This window comes from Pseudochaenichthys georgianus, chromosome 4 (assembly GCF_902827115.2).
Source record: "Pseudochaenichthys georgianus chromosome 4, fPseGeo1.2, whole genome shotgun sequence".
Classification (NCBI taxonomy): Eukaryota; Metazoa; Chordata; class Actinopteri; order Perciformes; family Channichthyidae; genus Pseudochaenichthys; species Pseudochaenichthys georgianus.
This window is the reverse complement of record NC_047506.1, coordinates 22,217,521-22,236,274: the sequence shown is the minus strand read 5'-3', so window position 1 is coordinate 22,236,274 and position 18,754 is coordinate 22,217,521. Positions and strand designations below refer to the sequence as shown.

Below are 18,754 nucleotides of genomic sequence, written 5' to 3'. Positions count from 1 at the left end.
CAGCAGCAGTGTGTTCAGGTATTAAAATATTTAAAGTTGGAATAAAGTATGAACTACATATCACAAGTATAATGCACTGCAATCCATAAAATAAGTCCGATATGTTCATGAAAACCCCCCAGGAGACACCAACACTAATGTGGCCGAGTGGACTCCGGAGTTTGCTGCATGAGTTGCACTGTATGATCTGTGGTGTAGTGGTCTGTCACTCAAAAGCTGAGTAGCCAATGGGGACACACCCCTGAAAGTCCCGCCCACCTGGGATGTTTGTGTCAAAATCTCAAACAAAAAATGAGGGAGCGCAAACGAGAGAGCTGCAGCGAGAGCAAAAGTCTGATCATTGAGAAAGAAGAAACAAGAACTGCAAACAAAAACCTATGTTAAAACAAAGAAAAAAGACTTATAGTTTACATGATTACACAAATTATTTGTTTGCAATTTATAGTTTTATTTTTGAAATTAATTTTATTTTGCTTGACTTATTTTTTTTCTTCTTTTAAACTCATAGTTTTGCTTTATTCTGAGAAAGTGTTGCTTTATCTTTATGATACAAAACTAATCCCATAGACAACAGCATACAGATTCAAACAAACATGGAGGAATTAATAATCTGTAATACTATTTAATCAAGCAGACCTCAAATGAGTTGTACATTATGCTTTGAGTAGGGTCACTCACGATACCAGAAATGTAGTAGAGCGTCTGTATGCCAATACAGTGACATTCCAGTGTTGATTCCAACTTGAAACCATTGTAAAATAATAATAAATCCCATGATGTTTTAACGTATAGGTTATCATTTCTTCTCTTATATTTATTCTTTATGAAACAACTGTACACTTGTTTAGGTTTACAAGAATACATTTGAACCTGTCATGGCAACTTGAACACTACCAATAGACATGTTCTGAATAGAGCTTGAATGCACCTTAATACAAGTCAATAGCAGCTCCGAAACCGGCTGCTAGAAGCTAACTAGCCGATTTCAACGTGAATTTGTTGCTAAAACGGTAGCATTAGCAGGACAATACGAGCTGCATGTCCCGACTTTGTACTGTGTGCGCAGCGAAAACGCGTTTGAGCGAAGAGATGCCGTCGATCGTTTTCAGCCGTAGTCTATTATTGCATACAATTCGTAACATACCACGTTTTACGATTTTTGGCATAAGGAAGCCTATCTTTGTATTTACTATTTGATAAAGTAACATCAAACGTTAAGAGTTTAAATGTGATTTTATATTGTACATACTAAATAATGAAATTTCTTTATCTCTTTCTAAAGACTATCGAATGTATCTGCGCCGCTAGTGTAGTGGTATCATGCAAGATACCCATTCTTGCGACCCGGGTTCGATTCCCGGGCGGTGCATATTGGTTATTGGTGTTTTTGGTATAGATTGCATACATAAATACAAGCATCATATTCAACTTATTTACTTGTTCTGTTGAGTGTACATTGAGAGCAACTAAACACAAGAGTCAGCTTCTTTATATCTAAGGATGCATAGTGGTTGTTCAGAATTTATATTCATACATGTGTGAGAAAGTAATGTAACTAAGTAAATGGGCCTACTAAGCTATTTGCACAGGGCCGCATTTTGATGCTTCAATCCTGTGTAAAGGTCATACATTTTTTTATTTTAATATTATTAAGGGCCATTTCAAATAATGCTGCAATGTTCATAGGTCAACAGATATTATTTAGCCTAAAGCGGTGTTTTCATGCCCGTCTGTGACACCTGAGCAATGTGAGTTTCTTTGCCTTTTTACTCTGTTTCTTTCTGTTCTTCTTTCTTGCTCTTCTTTCATAGCTGTATGATCACAGGGGTCTGACATGCATTGAAACGAACTGGGTCTAGCTAGTTTGTCCCCGGAGCATTTCCTGTCTGGAGATGGATGGATGCCCAGAGACTCTAAAGCTTAAGCTCTGATGCTGCCAGTGAGTAAGTCAGCTCTGTTTACGTCTAAAATGATTTCTGTTTCTACTTTAGATGATTACTGAGTTGCCATTTTGAGCCCTGTGATCATCCTTGTTTAGAGCTTTGAAAGTGTGAGGCATACATGTGGATAGTACATTAATGGACTTATTGTAACCTTCTGGCTTGTGCTGTTCTTCCTTTTTTTCTTTCTGATTAGACGATTATTTTCTTGATCATGATGATGTCTAAACTGAGGAGTCTTATGAGCATCTGTCACCAAAACATTTCCTTTGAATGGTTTGAGGCTGACCCAAGACCACCTGAGAAGAGGTGGCAAAGAGCAGCGGTGAGGACACTCATGTAATTCATCATAACCAATATCAACTGTCATGCTACCAAGTCATTCAACTAACCAATTCAAATGTGAAGCAAGCATTACAATGTTATCTTATGTATTTAAAAAAATAGGAATATTTTTTTCTTGAATGAGGTGTGCATCTTTTGTTAATTTGTTTTAAAATGAAAGGAAACAAGTTTATTTTTTATCAAATATACTTACTGTATTTGTGGGCCTGTAGTCTACACATATTAAGAAACAGGATTATAGCATTAAGATATAAAGAGGAGATACAACACAAGTCAAACAAGAGTAGGAGTCAAACTATAACAATCATCTCACTTTTTACTAAAAGATGTACATAATCTAGTGGATATGTGTGTGCCTTTTCTGTATTGGTGGTCATTTCTACATGTGTGCACAACCAACTATGTTATGTAAGTGCCTTGATTTGCCAAGAACAGTTTAGCTGTAAACGCTTAACAACCCTTTATGTGTCACTATCAACCGCTGTGTTTACTGATTATTGTGACTGGGAACTTTCATTTGCATTGCCTTTGGCTTTATATAACCTGGTTTTTGCATTGCCTACTTACCTACTACAGTAGAACAGTACTCTCATATCAGAGACTGTGTAACTTTACTGAATCTGGCTTAAAATCTAATCTCGACTTCCCCAGGTAACCGGTAACATGAGATCCTTAGCCAAATATTTCCTGGTCACGTGTGATACAATTCTCTCTCAGTCAGAGCTGCCTTTGAAGCCAGATGTGAAACCCCGGAGTCTTCCTGTCTTGCTTTAAGCAGGACCTCCCCGCATCTTTCCCCAAAACCTGTGTATCTATTTAATATATTCAAAACCCTGAATCCTAGACTAATCAGCCTTAATTTCTCTCCTTTATCTTCCCAAACCAGGTGGCTTTGTGGGTCTTGGCTGTAATTAAAATAATGCAAATGGGATAATCCTGTAAGACAAATAATTCGTCCGCCATTAATAAAAACACCCTACCCGTTTTCTTGTGTACTGAAATATTTTGCCCTGAATAAACCAGCAGAGCCCTCCCCACAGAGACATGCCAGTCAGACAGCCAGTTAGGAGGAGTTATTTCACAGACAGATGCATTGCTTTTGCTGAGCAGCAGACTGAAAAGGATCCTAGAGATTGAGTGAAAAAACAACGAGAGCAAGTGAAATTAGTGCCATGTATCTTATTGATTTATAAGCCAATTATTTGTGTAGTAACGGATGGATTTGGAGATGAATTTATCATACCTTTTTTAGAAGTCCCATCTTATTGGCAACCTTAGCAAGGTGTAGACATAAAATGAAAGCTACTGCAATAGTACAATTCAGCCAAAACATATTCTTCATTTCAGAATTTACAATTATAACAACATTTTAAATACCTTCTAAATAAGTTTAGTACTTTATGAAGTCCTTAAACCAATAGGCCCTCGTCTTAATGTGAATTCAGGATGCAAAATTGCACACACACACACACACACACACACACACACACACACACACACACACACACCACACACACACACACACACACACACACACACACACACACACACACACACACACACACACACACACACACACACACACACACACACACACACACACACACACACACACACCACACACACACAAAAAAACAGGTTCAGCAGGTTTTAAGAAATGCTCCAAACTCATAAACACTGACAGCAGAGCTTTGATGAGGTCAGCTCTGCCTCTGTGGCAGAGAGGAGAGGAGAGGAGAGGAGAAATTGACCATATCATTTTGCGGCATTTAGATGTTACTTTGAGTTATTTTAGTCTGCTTCTCATTATGTAAATTCATAAACTATTTATAATGTTTGCACAAGGATCTATATATACAATGTTCTACTGTGCAAATATTGCATGAGTGTGTTGCAAGCAAACTACACTTTCATCTGTTGCACTGAAATATGAAGGTGAAACAACACAACGCCTACAAAACAGGGGTTTTCTGGGGAACTGATAATGCATGTGGTGCACACACACACACACACACACACACACCACACACACACACACACACACACACACACACTGCGTTTGGCCACTTAACAAACATCCTTGTGTTTGTAAGTGTCTAAAAGAGTCTGACGGCCATGCAAACATCTGATGGCGTCTGCAGCCAAAGACACAGACAGACGACTCATTCAGGAGCAGAGTAAAGTCTGGAGTCAGGGACCCTTTCCCTGCTGCAGATCCCTGGCTTGCAAAGGTCCACTGCATCAATCACACTTGTATTTTATTAGCAATAACATCCATATGAATTCAATCTTGAAAAGACAATTAAAGCAAATAAACAGTTTTGGCAAAGAAAGAAGTGGTTCGTATTATAAGTAGCACATCCTGAAAAAAACACAGTTGGCATAATATTAATATTTTTCTCGAGAATTATTCACATTGTCTTCTAGCTTATTCAGTGAACTACTTCCACTAAAGTATGGAGCTTTACTGCATCGAATGTAACAATAGGATGTTGTTAGACATCACAGATCAAAAATACTCATTTTACAGATGATATCTCAGGTACAAGGCATTGAAGATATTTTGGCTTCATAGTGGAACCATCATGTTGGGCATGCAGGGAATTTTCTGACAGAGCCAACATCAGTTACTAAGCTTAAAAAGTAAATCTCTTTGACAACTTCAGTTTGTTAAACAGGATAAACCCCATTATTACAGATCAAACAGCCATGTAAAAGATATGTTGTGCATTAATACAACCGAAAAATCTCCCCAAATGTGCAAGAAACAGTGAGATGGATAGCAAGAGGCCATCTCAATCAAATGAAGTATAGAGAGAAAAAGATGATGATTTTAATTTGCAGTGAGAAATGAAAATGTGAATTGCTCAAATGAACAAGCCTCTCAACCAAAGTGAAACAAAAGCCCGAACTGGATTCTCATAGGAGTGGAGTCTCTGCTGGTAGGTAAACCACTTTGTTCCAAAAAGCATTTACAACACTGACCCTGTATCAAAAGAGAAAGACTAAAGCATGCAGTTGGTGGGTTTATCATTAAGCCAGTAGGTATCTTGAAACAAGGGAATTAAAGTAAATGTGGAGTTAACATTAAAAAGGCTAAAATCATTGCATTCTAGGCCCTTACAAATGGGTAGGTAATGGCAAGTCACCGATATGATTAATGGAATTTAGATCATGTTCTCTGGATTTATTTGTGGGAAATAAGGGTTTAAGCAAACTGCAGAGAAAATCTTCTACATGCATTTTATCAGCAAATTCCATAATTGTTATACCCAGTTTGTTTAAATGTGAGTTGCAGATCTTTTCTGACCTGATATTCCATTTCCCCATTAAAATATCATCTGGAGGTTTTCATACTAGGAGTGTTCAGGCCGACTCTTTATTTGTAAGCACTGCTGTTTTGTGATTTTGTGTTAGCCTACTTATTTACCTGACTCAAGTAAACAATTTAAAATGTGTGAATGATGTGCTTCCTAACCTTTGAACTGCTTTGTGGAAACATTTTATTTAGAGACATTATTTCTAAAGATGTTGAAAAGGCTTGTTTTATACATCCATGGTGGTGTTAGAAGTCGCGGTGCATTAAAGGAACATTATGGCATTTCTCGGATTTAGCGAGTTTGTCGCTAACTTTACAAACAGGTTGATGAAAAAAATATTAATGTCCTTGTTTCTCTAGTTAGATTAAATAATCTAACTTTTCTTGTGGTTTTTGCACTATTTGCAGGGCCATTCCACGGCAGCTGTTTTTACCACTGTGTTTTTTCCCAGCAGCAGTTGAAGGCGCCATGAAAGCCCGATCCGGAGATCCAGGCGCCGGGAGGACTCTTGTGTTTCCACGCCTCCCACTTTCACCCCCATTGTGGTGAATCTCCGGCTCACACACACTTTGCCAGACTTCCAGGAGTTGGAGCGACTAACCGAGGACGGAACACCGAAAACGTGAAAAAAGAAAACTCGTGTCTTGTTTCCCGCATGGATCTACTTTCTTCTCTGGAAGGGTTTCGTGGAGCTGCAATGTTTTGCGTTGCTGGGAATGTTGGAGACTTGTACCCAAGATAAATGGCACACGTTCTCTACGTTGCAAAGTTGTAAAAGTAGTTTCCCTTGAAGTTTTTTTCCGCCACCAGCTCAGACTTCGTGTTTCTCCAGGACCCACAGCCATCATGGCGAGGAGGACGGGGGAGAAACCGCTGCTTTTGACGCCGATTACACGCGCTGCTTTTCGGGATAAACGCCTTCGGTTTCACAGGGGCTTGTTGGCTTTTTCGTGGAGCTTCGTTTTAATATGCTTGGCTCTTTCATGTGGATATTGCAGAGCAGAGACGGAGTTTTCCATCCTGGAAGAAGCTCAAGTTTTGGCCGATCAGATGAAAAGGCTGTCCTCACAGGAGCTGGGAGTCTTTACTATGCAGGTAAACGTTGGGGAGAAATGTGTTAAAATCGTGTGTGTGTGTGTAAAACTGAAAAATATTCCTCCGCCGCTTAGAGTTAAAGGGATTTAAATAGTCAGACTGATTTAAACAGCATAGTAAACCGATAATCATGGAAACTTTGTTGACAGAATATTTTTTACAATCTTACCAAACAATGAGCTATTTTGTCACCAGTCCAACCACAAGTGCTTTGAAGTTGGGACCCATTTATCTGGGACAGCTACACGCTGGAGATTTGGTGTTGTGGGGGGCTTGTGTTTCTCCTTTATTATACCATGAGCTGCTGAAAAGCGATTGTTTTATAAAAGGTCAGATGTGTGTGGGATTGCATGTGTCTGCTGAAAAGGTGAGAACATTGTCGCCTACATTGATCACCATGAAAATCAGCCTGCAGTAACATTTGGTTGTGGATTGGCCCTTATCCAACATTATACCTGTACCTGGTTGTAAAGATGCTTACATCATTGTGCAGATAAAAACGCTAGTTATAATTTAACAATGTGTCTGAGATTGAGGTCTGAGGTGCCTTGAACCTTGAGATATGTGCTATTTAATAAATGTAATTAATTATTATTATGATTATGTAGGTCTCCTGAACATCCAATAACAGGAATACATCTGTTTTGTCTAAGTTTCAAGGATCAGGTAATCTATTGATGAATATTTTTGGAGTAATTGAATAGTTGTTTGGTAAATATTAACATATCAGAAGCTAGTGAAAAATGCAAATTACAGGTTTGCAGGGATCACATTGCTTGTTATTTTCGATCATGAGTTTATAACAAAAACATATTTAGTTTAATTATATGAAAGGGAGAAAAGCAGTAAATAGAGTGGGACATTTTGGCCTAATGAATGTCTTCAATCAGAGCAGCCTACTATTAAAATTGTTGTTGTTTTTTTAACCAGAAGTGAGATGGTTAGTGCTTTTGTATGCGTTTTGAAAAAAAATCTTTGTTGGAGACAAACCATTTTCTCATAATGCTGATAAGTGTCTCTACATATAAGATTATTAGTAACCGTTGTTCACTAATTACAGTCTGTTGATTAGACGATTGACAAAATGTAAATTGTTTAATTGAAAGCAATTTGATTTGAATGCAATTATCTCCCGGTTTACTTTCAAGTATTTGAGTTAGAGCTGTAACAACTCATCTATAGCTTTATCAGTTGGAAAACAGAACATTTAGCTGTAACTATTTTGAAAATAGAATTAATTAAAATACATTTTAAAGAAAAAAGGCCAGACAATTCTTCGTTCTATCCTTCTCACTTCTGATGATCTACTGTGTTTTGTGATTATAAACTGAATGTTATGGGTATTGGATTGCTCTTAATACCAACAACACACGTGTATTACCATTTCCTAGCATTTCTTTCAAACCAAACGATAAATCAGGAATGAAAATAATTGTTTGGTGCAGCCATGATTTATTTTAAACACATGTGAACACAAGGAAAACACTTCTTTGCCAGCCCATGCGTGCAGACCAGCGTTGAGTCACCAAATGGCAGGAGGTGCAGTGGCTGGTGTGAGGGGGGTGTTTAGCACTTCAGAGGCAGAGGAGCTCACAGGCCCTGAACACAGAGGCGAGGCGGTGGGGGAGGGGGGGGGCACTGCCCCCAAATGGTGTTTCATCTTCTCCGCTTCCACACTGGGTCGCCTTCATCCCGGCTCTAGGAGTCGGCTTTGAGGGTTTCCTCTGATCCCCCTGGATCCGCCTCTGTCACCGCTCATCCTCCCCGAGCTCCAGTTTGTGTCTCGTTCATGTTCTTGCCATCATTTTCTCTGCTGTTTGTGTATTTTGTCCTTTTTGCTCTGTATTATTCTGGTCCTGCTTATAGTCGGCAATCATGTTGTTATACAAGCTGTGAAAATCAGACTTGCCAAGGAGCTAATGTGAGTTAGATTGAAGCCGTGCATTTCATGGATTTTCTACCAATGTAAGAGATGTGCATCCAGTAAAAACAGTCTGCATCTGCCTGTGAAAATAAAAGTAGGAATCTGTTGGCCGTGCTGTCTGTGTGGACACCTGCTCTGATGCTCAGATGTGGCCAGATTGCAGTCTGCTGGTGTGTCTGTTGAACTAGATTTCACTTTATCTTTCTGTCTCTTAAGGCAGTGATTTCCACACCATAGAATGAGTTTGTATCCAAACAGCACTCCTTAAATAGTGATTGATTCCTACTGACATAAATTATTTCTTAAAGGCATTTTGTGTGCTTTCTTTTTTTGGCACAATGACATCAACATTCAAAAGGTCACGCAGTATTATATTGGAGAAGATCTGAAGAATTTGTCATCAAGTGAGCATCCTGACTTCTCTGTTTAAAACGTAATTCTACCTCTCTCCGCTCCACCCCTCATTCTCTGGCAGATGTGTAATTTGAGGTTTTCCTTGTCGGTACTTCTGAGTCACCGGGTCAACCTTGTTCAATCTGTCATTGAGTTACTCAATTATCAGGGGACACGGGGAGTACAGTCGACACTCTGTTCAAGCTGATGGGTCACTTTTAAAGAGGATGTTTTTCTTTCTCATTCATCTCTTCAAAAATAGTTGTTGTTTTATATTATAAAGATATTTTGCTACAGTCTATTAAAATCAGCTTAATCATAGATAAAGGTATTCAGTAGATTTTAATCAGACTATTGTATTTTCAAACTGTAACAGTTGGCAGTAATGACACAACTGTTATTCCTGTCATTGACCACAATTTATATTCATTTGATAACAAATCTAAAAAGCAATTCAGTTTTGAATGTTTATTTGAAATTATTCAGTCACAATTTTTTCTCACTACACATTTAGAAAAATCTAAAATATCATATCATTCTGAATGATTTTTTTACACTCGAATCTCAGTGGTTGTTGTGAAGGTATAATATCTTCTCTGAGATATGTTGCTAATGACAATTTGTATCTGATTTTCTGCGGCTCAAATCAGGAGGGTTTTGCATGGCAATTTGGAATTGGTTCATCTTCTTTCCCTTTACTGTTTTATTAGAACATTGTCCTGATGCGTCTTGCTCAGTAGAGCCAGGGTCACAGTTACAGCAACACTAGGGTGGTCCTTAAAATTGAAAGTCGGAAAGTCCAAGCTCCAACCCCCAGAATTCATTCTATTAGTCGAGAAAACTCTCCTGGGGAATTTTTTCCTCAATCTGACAACATTTACCCCTCCCTCATCGACCTTGAAGTTTCACCCTGAGGATCCCAGAGAGAAGCTTTTTATCTGGGAATAAATAGAGTTTATAAGGATTAAAATGAAAATGAATAAAAACAATCCTTGAAAACAAGTTCCATTTATTCCCAAAATGTTTGCTTATAACACACAACGACACACAGTGTTTTATTCAGATTCAGATTAGGGCTGCACAATTTTGGGAAAAAAATCTAATTGCGATTTTTCTGACAAATATTGCAATTTATATATATCTCCGGCTAGGAAGGTTGTATCAACGTGCTCCCGTCTCTAGCACCCCCGCAGCCCGAGCTACGAGTGAAAGAACTAAACTTACATGAAACTTCCGTTGGGTTGCTTTAAAGTCAAGCTTCAGTTTAAGATTCACCCTGTAATAGAGACATGTGATGGAGCATTACTAACCCGACTCAGATGGTTTGTTTCACCAAACCATCTAGGAAAGCTCCATTGGAAGCCATTTGGAAAGGGCAGGCACTTTCAAAAGCACTTGGCAGGTGATTGGATCAATCTGTCTATCACTTCTATCATGGGCCACTTCTGATTGGTTAACAATGGCTGGTACATGTGGAGCACAGCACTTCTGATTGGTGTGGATGACTAACACACAAGAAGAACAAAAACAATGTAAAAAAAAAAAACAATGAAAAAAATAATAATCGCAGGCTTTGCGATTTGATAATCGCATAATTTCAAATCGCGATTTCGATTTAAAATCGATTAATCGCTCAGCCCTAATTCAGATACCGTTGAATGCCATATTTGCAATGAATACAAATAGGAACTTAGTGTGGCATTAAAAGTGCGACAGTGTTAAATACTTTTTTCACAAGTGCAGACAAAACAAAACTGTGAATAATGAATAACAACAACATAAAACAAATCAGTGCAATGGAGTGGACAAATCAGTGTAATGGAGTTGTATACCTGATTACACAGTTAAATGTATTAAACTATAAAAAAAATCTTAAGAAAAATGTTTTTCTACCTCAAATACATAGTCCAACTTAGTGCTCTTGCTCCTGCTGGGCTGCCACTCAGCTACTGCAACTAAGGATAAACTTCAAGGTTGATGAGGGAGGGGTAAATGCTGTTGGAATTTGAATACAATTCACAAGGAGAGTTTTCTTGACTATGATAACGAATTCTGGTGATTGGAGCTTAAAATAAAAGAATTTGAAAATGTACCTCTCACGAAGGACCACCCTAAGCAACACATGCTTGATCTGTGGGAAACAAACTGCACTGCATACTGTAGCTTGTCACTAATGGAACCAAAACAAGACCACTCATTGCTGTGTAAAAAGTCCCCCTCACTTGCTTTTACAGAGAGGGTATTATGCCCGTCTTCTGATTATTTACAAAGGGAATTTCACTCAGTTTTAAGGGCCTTAATCCTCAGAGAAGTGTGGTTTGTTTTTGAGACTGGTTTTCCCAGTATCCCCGGCCTCCTAATTGAATATTGATAGTAATTTCAGGGCAATGGAGGTTTGGGCAGGAAGAGAGAAAATTGGGGCGTCTCCTGCACTGTCATTAGGCTGTGAATTTCTGAGTTGGGTTTGGTCCAAAAGCAACACCAGTTGAGGGGCTATCACAGAGCCCCAATTGTTGTTTTTCATTTCAGTTGGACTAGACTTTTTATTTGGCCTGTCTTAACGTATCTAATAATAATAATAATAACTGAGATTTCTATAGCGCCTTTCAAGGGACCCAAGGTCGCTTTACAGGAATAGGGCAAGCACAAACAAAACAAAGGTCAGACAGACAAAACAACAGATCGATTTAAGGGCCGAAAGCCTTGATGAACAGATGGGACTTGCATTTCCACTGCAGCGCATAGCACGGTTTAAGCGTGCCGTGCCAAACCCGGCTCGTTTTTTGTTGCGTTTCCACTAACGGGTACCTTTTCACAGTTTTTCTGGCCCTCCAAAATCGTGGTTCTTTCCGGGCCAACAACTGGGCTGAATATGCTAAACAAGTGACGTGAGTGGCTACAACTACAACACAATGAACATATTTTACCGTGATTTAATTTAATCAACATACTGATACCGGTTAGTAAAAACCATGGATTAATGCTTTGACAAGTCTGCAGACAAGACGGCAGGCGGAAAACCTTTTAAAATGCGTGTTTTCTGACGTTAGCTAAGCTAACGTTGTATATGCTCCGACTGTCCACACTCACAACAACGGCCTACAGACATAAATAAACCAGCGACTGTATTCGCCATGACACATACAGTCTGTGGTTTGTACTTGTTTAACTTTTGTCTAGTTTATGAACAGATATGAGTAGCTGTGAGTGCTAACAGCTAACGGCTGATGTTTGGTTTTGTGGTTCGCATTGAAGATGACGTCACGGCTCCGCCTACACTGCGTTACTATAGTTACTGCCCCAGCTACTAAACTGTAATGGAAACGCAGCATAAAGTGAGCCTGGCCTAACTATACCGTACGAAGCCGTGCGAGGCCCTGCAGTGGAAATGCGCCATTTTCCAGCTGGCCTTTCTTTCTCTTTTGTTCATTTTTGGCTGCTGTGTTGCCTCACTTTATAACGAATCCCTCGCAGAGACGGAGAGGCAGCCAGGGAGGAGGAGGAGGGTTAGAGGATGATACAGCAGGACATCAAAATTCCTGCTAGGTTCTCTGCAGCAAAGCTTCAAAGGCTTCTTGCTTCTTACTGCATTGCCTGCATGAATATGTGCTCAAACAGTCAAGGTTACCAACAGCCTAACAAGCCCTCTGCTACATATTGGACTATTACTATCTCTCATTCAACCTCTACTTTTTGCTTGAAATGTATGTATGGACCACTCTACATCCAGCCTGACATGCTGTAACACTCCATATGTTGACTGTATTCACAGGGGAATCGAAGGTCATATATTCCATGAAAGAAGAAAACATGAATGACATGTCTCTTCACATTAGATCTAGAAATTCCTGCACTTAGTCTTTCTGAGGGTATAATGAGGCTCCTTTTTTGAAGCCCACCCCTCAGGTGCTTTAAAACATTTCTGGGTTTGCTATAGGTTTAATAATCTGTGTTAATTTTTCATACCAAAGAGGACCATTGTGAGATTTGGTTGTTTTCGGAGTTTGGAGCCACACGTGACAATATCATTTAACCCACTTACACTAATGAAAAACACTTTTAGGTGTTTTCACTGCGTTACATATCTGTCAGGTTTTGAACTATGTAGGGATTTCTTCAGACTGTTAAGCTACGAGTGCTTTGCATTAGCCGACCTTGCATTGTGCAGCACAACTGCTCCTTTTCGGTCCCGCCGTAAATCATGATGTGCCTCAGCGGTTTATGAGCCATTCGAGGCTGCGCTGAACTATCTGCACCTTTCTTCTTTTTCCATTTCAGCTTTAGCTTTTTTCCAAACTGTTATTGCAGGGAGGTTTTCTTTTTTTTAACATCACCATATGTTCTTGCTTTCAACACAGTTATTGGATTCTCGGTCTGAAGTAGCTGCTGATACATTATACATCTAACTCCAAATGATATTCTCTGATTATGTGTGTGTATTTTTGTTAAAAAATCAAACATGTGTTGGGTATGCATGACCTTATTTTAAAGCTGAACTTTTCTCTAATTTAAAAGTCAAATAGTTTAATATAATTGTAATTGTATTTCTTGGGTTTTCATGAAGTAACAGGCCTTCCTGCCAACAGCTGCAGAGTCCCACAGCAGCATCTGCAGTATTTTTAAACTTGGAATGACTTGGAAATCTGTCATCCTGATTGTTGGTCTGTCCAAATCTGGGGAAATGTCCAAATTCTGTTGACTTTTACCTTTATCATCCCGTCACAATGCAGGAGAGAACAGAGCAAAAGGCCATGTTTTCATTAAATGTTGAGCTGCTTGTATGTTTTGGCCCGAGTCCAGGCCCTGAGAGGCTCAGGCGCCCCTGGTATCCAGGAGTGTCTCCAACCTCCAAACTGAACACATATCAGAAACAGCTGAGGCCCCGGACTTGTTTGACAAAACTGGGAATTTAAGTGCTGCTGCATACTTTGTAGCATCTGGGTTTAAGAAAAACAATCTTATTTCCAATTAGTCAATCTTAAATATTTGAATTGGTGGTTTTAGGTTTTAGTGGTTGTTGGTGAGTTGGAGTGTGACTTCTACATTGAATGAAAATACAAAAGGAAGGTATTCAGGGTAGGGATGTCCCGATCACCTTTTTTTGCTCCCGATCCGATTCCGATCATTTGATTTTGACAATCTGCCGATACCGATTTTTTCCGATCTTTATGCAATGCATTAAGAGAAAAAAAAGTATTCAAGTTGTCCCTTAAGGTTATTTTTTTATTTAAATGACAGTACCCAACTACCCATTCTATCCAACATGGATATAGCTTATTTTTTTCACAGCAGCATTGGACCAGTTCAGTTGTGCAGCATTGGATCAAAACAAAATAATGCTTATCAGTGGTCCACCACAAAATAACCATGTAAACAAATTGAGTGCAGATAGTGCAGTAACAAAACAAAAATAACTCTACTGGAAAGCTTGACTAGCTTCACAAGTTCACATTCAGTCACAAATAATAAAATAAAATAAAAATGTGGCTTAGTGCAGAATTCTAGCCATAAGACTAACTAGTCTAGTATTAATGCAATGAACAACAGCAGCTTAAATTTTTTTTGGCACTGTTCTGGGGCAGTTTCTCTTTCCCTTTAAAAGTCTCTGAAAGTGTCGGTTGTTTCAGTGCCGTTACCTGAGTGGCCGCTGTGTACTCGTCGTGTTGGTGTTTGTTTCTCGGGTGGCGTATTAGATTGGTCGTGTTGAACGTAGCTCTGTTCTTTCCACCATGCGGAACCTCCTTCTTGCAAACATTGCATCTGGCTGTTACACTGCCTTCGCTTTCAATTTTATAATACTTCCAAACTCCTGACATTTTCTCTGTCCCGACTCCCGAGCTGAACGTAGCCTCTCGTTAGCTTACTGCTACTATTAGACACTGCGCCCTGCCCACTCTGTTGCCAGATTTGAGAGAAATAAGCAGAGGTGGGACTAGGGCTGGGCGATTTGGCCTAACATTTTTTTTTCTTCTAACTAATGGACAATTTTCGATTTAAACCTCGATTTTTTTCTGTTTTTTTCTAAACAAACCAGACCAAGGCAACATTTAAATACATATTTTCTTTATTAACACAATAAAAATAAATGAGATTACCAAGTAGTCTAGGCCTATGTGAACAAATCAGTTGTTCAAGAATAAAAAAAATAAAATAAAAACAGCACCACGGCACTTGGCTGTCATTAATGTGCAAAGATTTTTTTTTAATCAAACTGAAAAAAAAATCTCTTGTAGGCCATCCCTGAAAAAACTTGGAAAATGAAATACAACAAATAATAAATAACGATAATGAAATGAATAATAAAAAAAATACCCTCAAACAAAATAACATCCCTTTAACTTTCTAGGAAGTTGTCTTTCTACAGACCTTACACAGAACAGTTGTTTGTTCTATGTATGACCGCTTGTACCCGAACCACTTCCATACAACTGAAGTAGCACCTTTTTTAGGAATGAGTTCTTCATCTGTGTTTGTGGACATTTTTATGGTACGTCTGTCAGTGAAGCGGTGAATGTGATTGTAGTAGGCTATGTGACTACCCGATCTGCAGCTCTGCACATACGCACAGTGTTATAAATTAAAATCAATGTTTTTGATGGCATAAAGTACCTTAAACATACGGTCAGTTTAAATGCTGTTTTATACTGAAAAACCAGAAGTTCTCGTGCGCAGTTGTTAAGCTTTTATTCTGAAAATCCTTCATCTCCGGTTAGCATTTAGCATGTGGCTAATATACCATTTACTATAGAGGTGAATTTAGTAGCGATATGACACGGAGTGTTGCACACCGAAACCTACTGATTTCAACACTATACTGTATAGACGTTGAGATATTATTATTGCTGCATATTAAATGAATGTACAGTTTATTTGAATACGTTTGTTTACAGACGTGGGTAGCATGAGACAACAACCGGAACTACCAGAAATGATACCAGCCGTGAGGTATTTCCTGTATTGAGTATTGATTACAGCGTTCAAAACCATATTAAATGAAAAGTCATGAAAGAGATAAGGAGTTATATATGTAATGTACAATGTCTGAGTCCTCTGTTATGCTCAACAACGAACAACGTACACAGCATAACAACAGCTGATCGGGCAGAGCTGCAGATCGGGTAGTCACAGGCAATGTGGCTGAGTTTTGTGCGCATTCTGGAAAGTGAGAGAGTAAGCTACTACGGAGTCCCTTAAAGCAAAACAAATATGCGGAGTCTAGAAATGTTTTAAAATCGCGATTTTTCGGTTCAGCCATTTCACAAACCGTAGGAAAGTAAAAATGCAAATGAATCGTGAAAACCCAAAAAATCACCCAGCCTTAGGTGGGACCAAGTCATTGTTTTGCAAGTCCAAGTCTCAAGTCTTTGCGCTCAAGTCCGAGTCAAGTCTCAAGTCTTTGCGCTCAAGTCAAGTCTCAAGTCAGGATGGGCAAGTTCAAGTCAAGTCCAAGTCCTAAACTTTGACAAAACGAGTCTTAAACAAGTCCTTATGTGCTTTTCAACAAAATAATACTTAATAATAAAACTGCCCTTTATTAGTCACATTCATAATTTAATAATCAATTTTCTCTCTGCTGGTAAAGTAACGTGTTTTTTTCTATTTTAAGAGGGATAAGTGAGGTAAGGCTACCGTGACGGTTTGATTCAGAAGGAGTTTTCAGTTTAATGTATAAGTTCTGAACTTCTCCCACCTCTGACAATGAATCCTGAGTGATTACCAAAACAAAAACCCTGCTCTGAAGGGTATTTTCATTTTACAAATCCTGCACTCAGCTTTGCTTTCTCCAATATCATTGAAATGTAGCCAGATGCTGCTTCTTTTTTCGGTTTTCGCTCATTTCTTGACTTTTTACAACGCGACTTTTTCCCGTCTGTGTAGCTGGCCTGTACCATGAGCGTCTGCCCCCCACCCTTCTTTCACATAATGGTATGATCCTAGTGTGTCCTCGCATATGATTGGCCGCATAGTGGCTCAGCAAAATAAAGTCCCGTCCCTGCCTGCATGGATTCACAGCAAGGATTGGAGCGGCTGAAGATTCTGCTCCTCCCGACTGGAGTCTGCTCTTCTAGCGGCATCTCGCGATCGGCGTGTTGGAGACCCCTGAATTAAATTATCAAGTCACCTCAAGTCAGAAGGCTCAAGTCCAGGTCAAGTCCCGAGTCATTGGTGTTCAAGTCCAAGTCGAGTCGCAAGTGTTTTGTGATTTTGTCAAGTCGAGTCCAAAGTCATCAAATTGGTGACTCGAGTCCAAGTCATGTGACTCGAGTCCACACCTCTGGAAATAAGCAACCTGGGGCCTATACTACGAAGCTGGTTCAACCTAACCTGGATATGTTTGAGTTAGCCGGTTGGCCTAATCCAAAACATACGCGCTGTCGCTAAACTGTACTACGACGCGGGTTATCAAGTGGATCGCTCAAGCCAGCCGTTTCCTATCTAGTTAGGTGCGCGTTCACATGAAAGGGGTGGTATTTGGAGCATTCGACCAATCACAAACATGGAGAAGCGCACTGACAGCGCAGCGTCATACTTCCTGAATGAAAAGTGAACTTTAATACTAGTCAAATATGAAGAAGTTAAACTTTAAACATCCATGACTTAAACACTTTATCCAGGATCAAAGCCACATAGCTGCACCTGCAAGGTGAATACAGCTGGAAAAAGAAAAAGTGTTTGAATGCGTACATTAACAGGTTTATGATATCACTGCTCCGTCTAAGACACGATCTGACTTTAATTACATTTGTCTCGAGTGTTTCGTCAACTTAATGTGTTGCTTAAAATAATACTTTTGCATACAGTAGGCCTATGTGACACTGTAAGTGTTGTACAGCCAGATACGGCTCAAGAAGCTGACTCAGATAAGGAGATATATGATACATTATGATGTGATTTGATGTGATATGAATGATAATGGGACACTTCGACGTCTGCACTCAGTGTGCTTATGTTGTGGCAGCTATTTAATTAAGCTTTCTTAACGCTAATGTTATAATAGTCAGATTGCTCTGAAGATGGGAGGTGATATTCTATTAATGTTCACGTTCACACAGTCGGTGATTTTTGCCGGCCGTCTTTCCTGCAACGGCAGCTTTTCTGTATTTCCTTTCTCCTGTAATATGACTTGATCGCTTTAAACTCCGCACACTGAGCTCTGATTGGTCAGCAGGCGGTGCTTTCACTGAGTTGAGCTCTTAGCCTGCAACCTAACCTGGTCCCGACCAGGTTACCCGCTAAGCATAAGTTACCATGGAGATGCCTGCTAAAAAGAGAACCAGCTTCGTGGTACCGGAAAGCCGGAGTTTTCCCTGAATTTAGCCGGCTAAGCGAAAATCCTGCTTCGTAGTATACCCACCAGGTCTATGAAAACAAGCCCAAAAGAAGCAACACATACATGATGTTGTGTAATTTTAAACCAAAACTAAGGCCTCAGGATGACTTTAAGACGTGAACATGGTCATTTTTGTTTTGTAACATTAAATAAAATAATTCAAATATTAAAAAAAAAAGATGTTTTCCCGATCTTTTTCTCCCGACTCCGATCTTTTGAAAATCACGCGATCGGCTCCGATCCCCGATCACATGATCGGCTCCGATCACATGATCGGATCGGGACATCTCTAATTCAGGGTTTCTGCGGGGTCTTAAAAAGTCTTACATTTGATAATCAGAATTAGTGTTGCCCGGTGTACCGATACTTGAAAGGTACCACGATACCCTGCCGTTAAAAACTTTAC

The 18,754-nt window shown here is 39.4% G+C and overlaps 1 protein-coding gene and 1 non-coding gene across 2 annotated transcripts in view; both read left to right on the top strand.

The window, feature by feature from the left end:
- The first annotated feature begins 1,298 nt into the window (after positions 1-1,298).
- On the top strand, positions 1,299-1,369 carry trnag-ccc (transfer RNA glycine (anticodon CCC)). Its single transcript has one exon. It is a non-coding gene; the product is annotated as a tRNA-Gly (tRNA).
- Positions 1,370-6,146: 4,777 nt separating this feature from the next.
- The window catches only part of cachd1 (cache domain containing 1), a 99,433-nt gene continuing 86,825 nt past the window's right edge, over positions 6,147-18,754 (top strand). Inside the window, exon 1 of the mRNA XM_034082037.2 lies at positions 6,147-6,700. Within this exon, the coding sequence (XP_033937928.1) occupies positions 6,452-6,700 (249 nt within the window). The 5' untranslated portion in view covers positions 6,147-6,451. The remainder of the gene's footprint in view (positions 6,701-18,754) is intronic.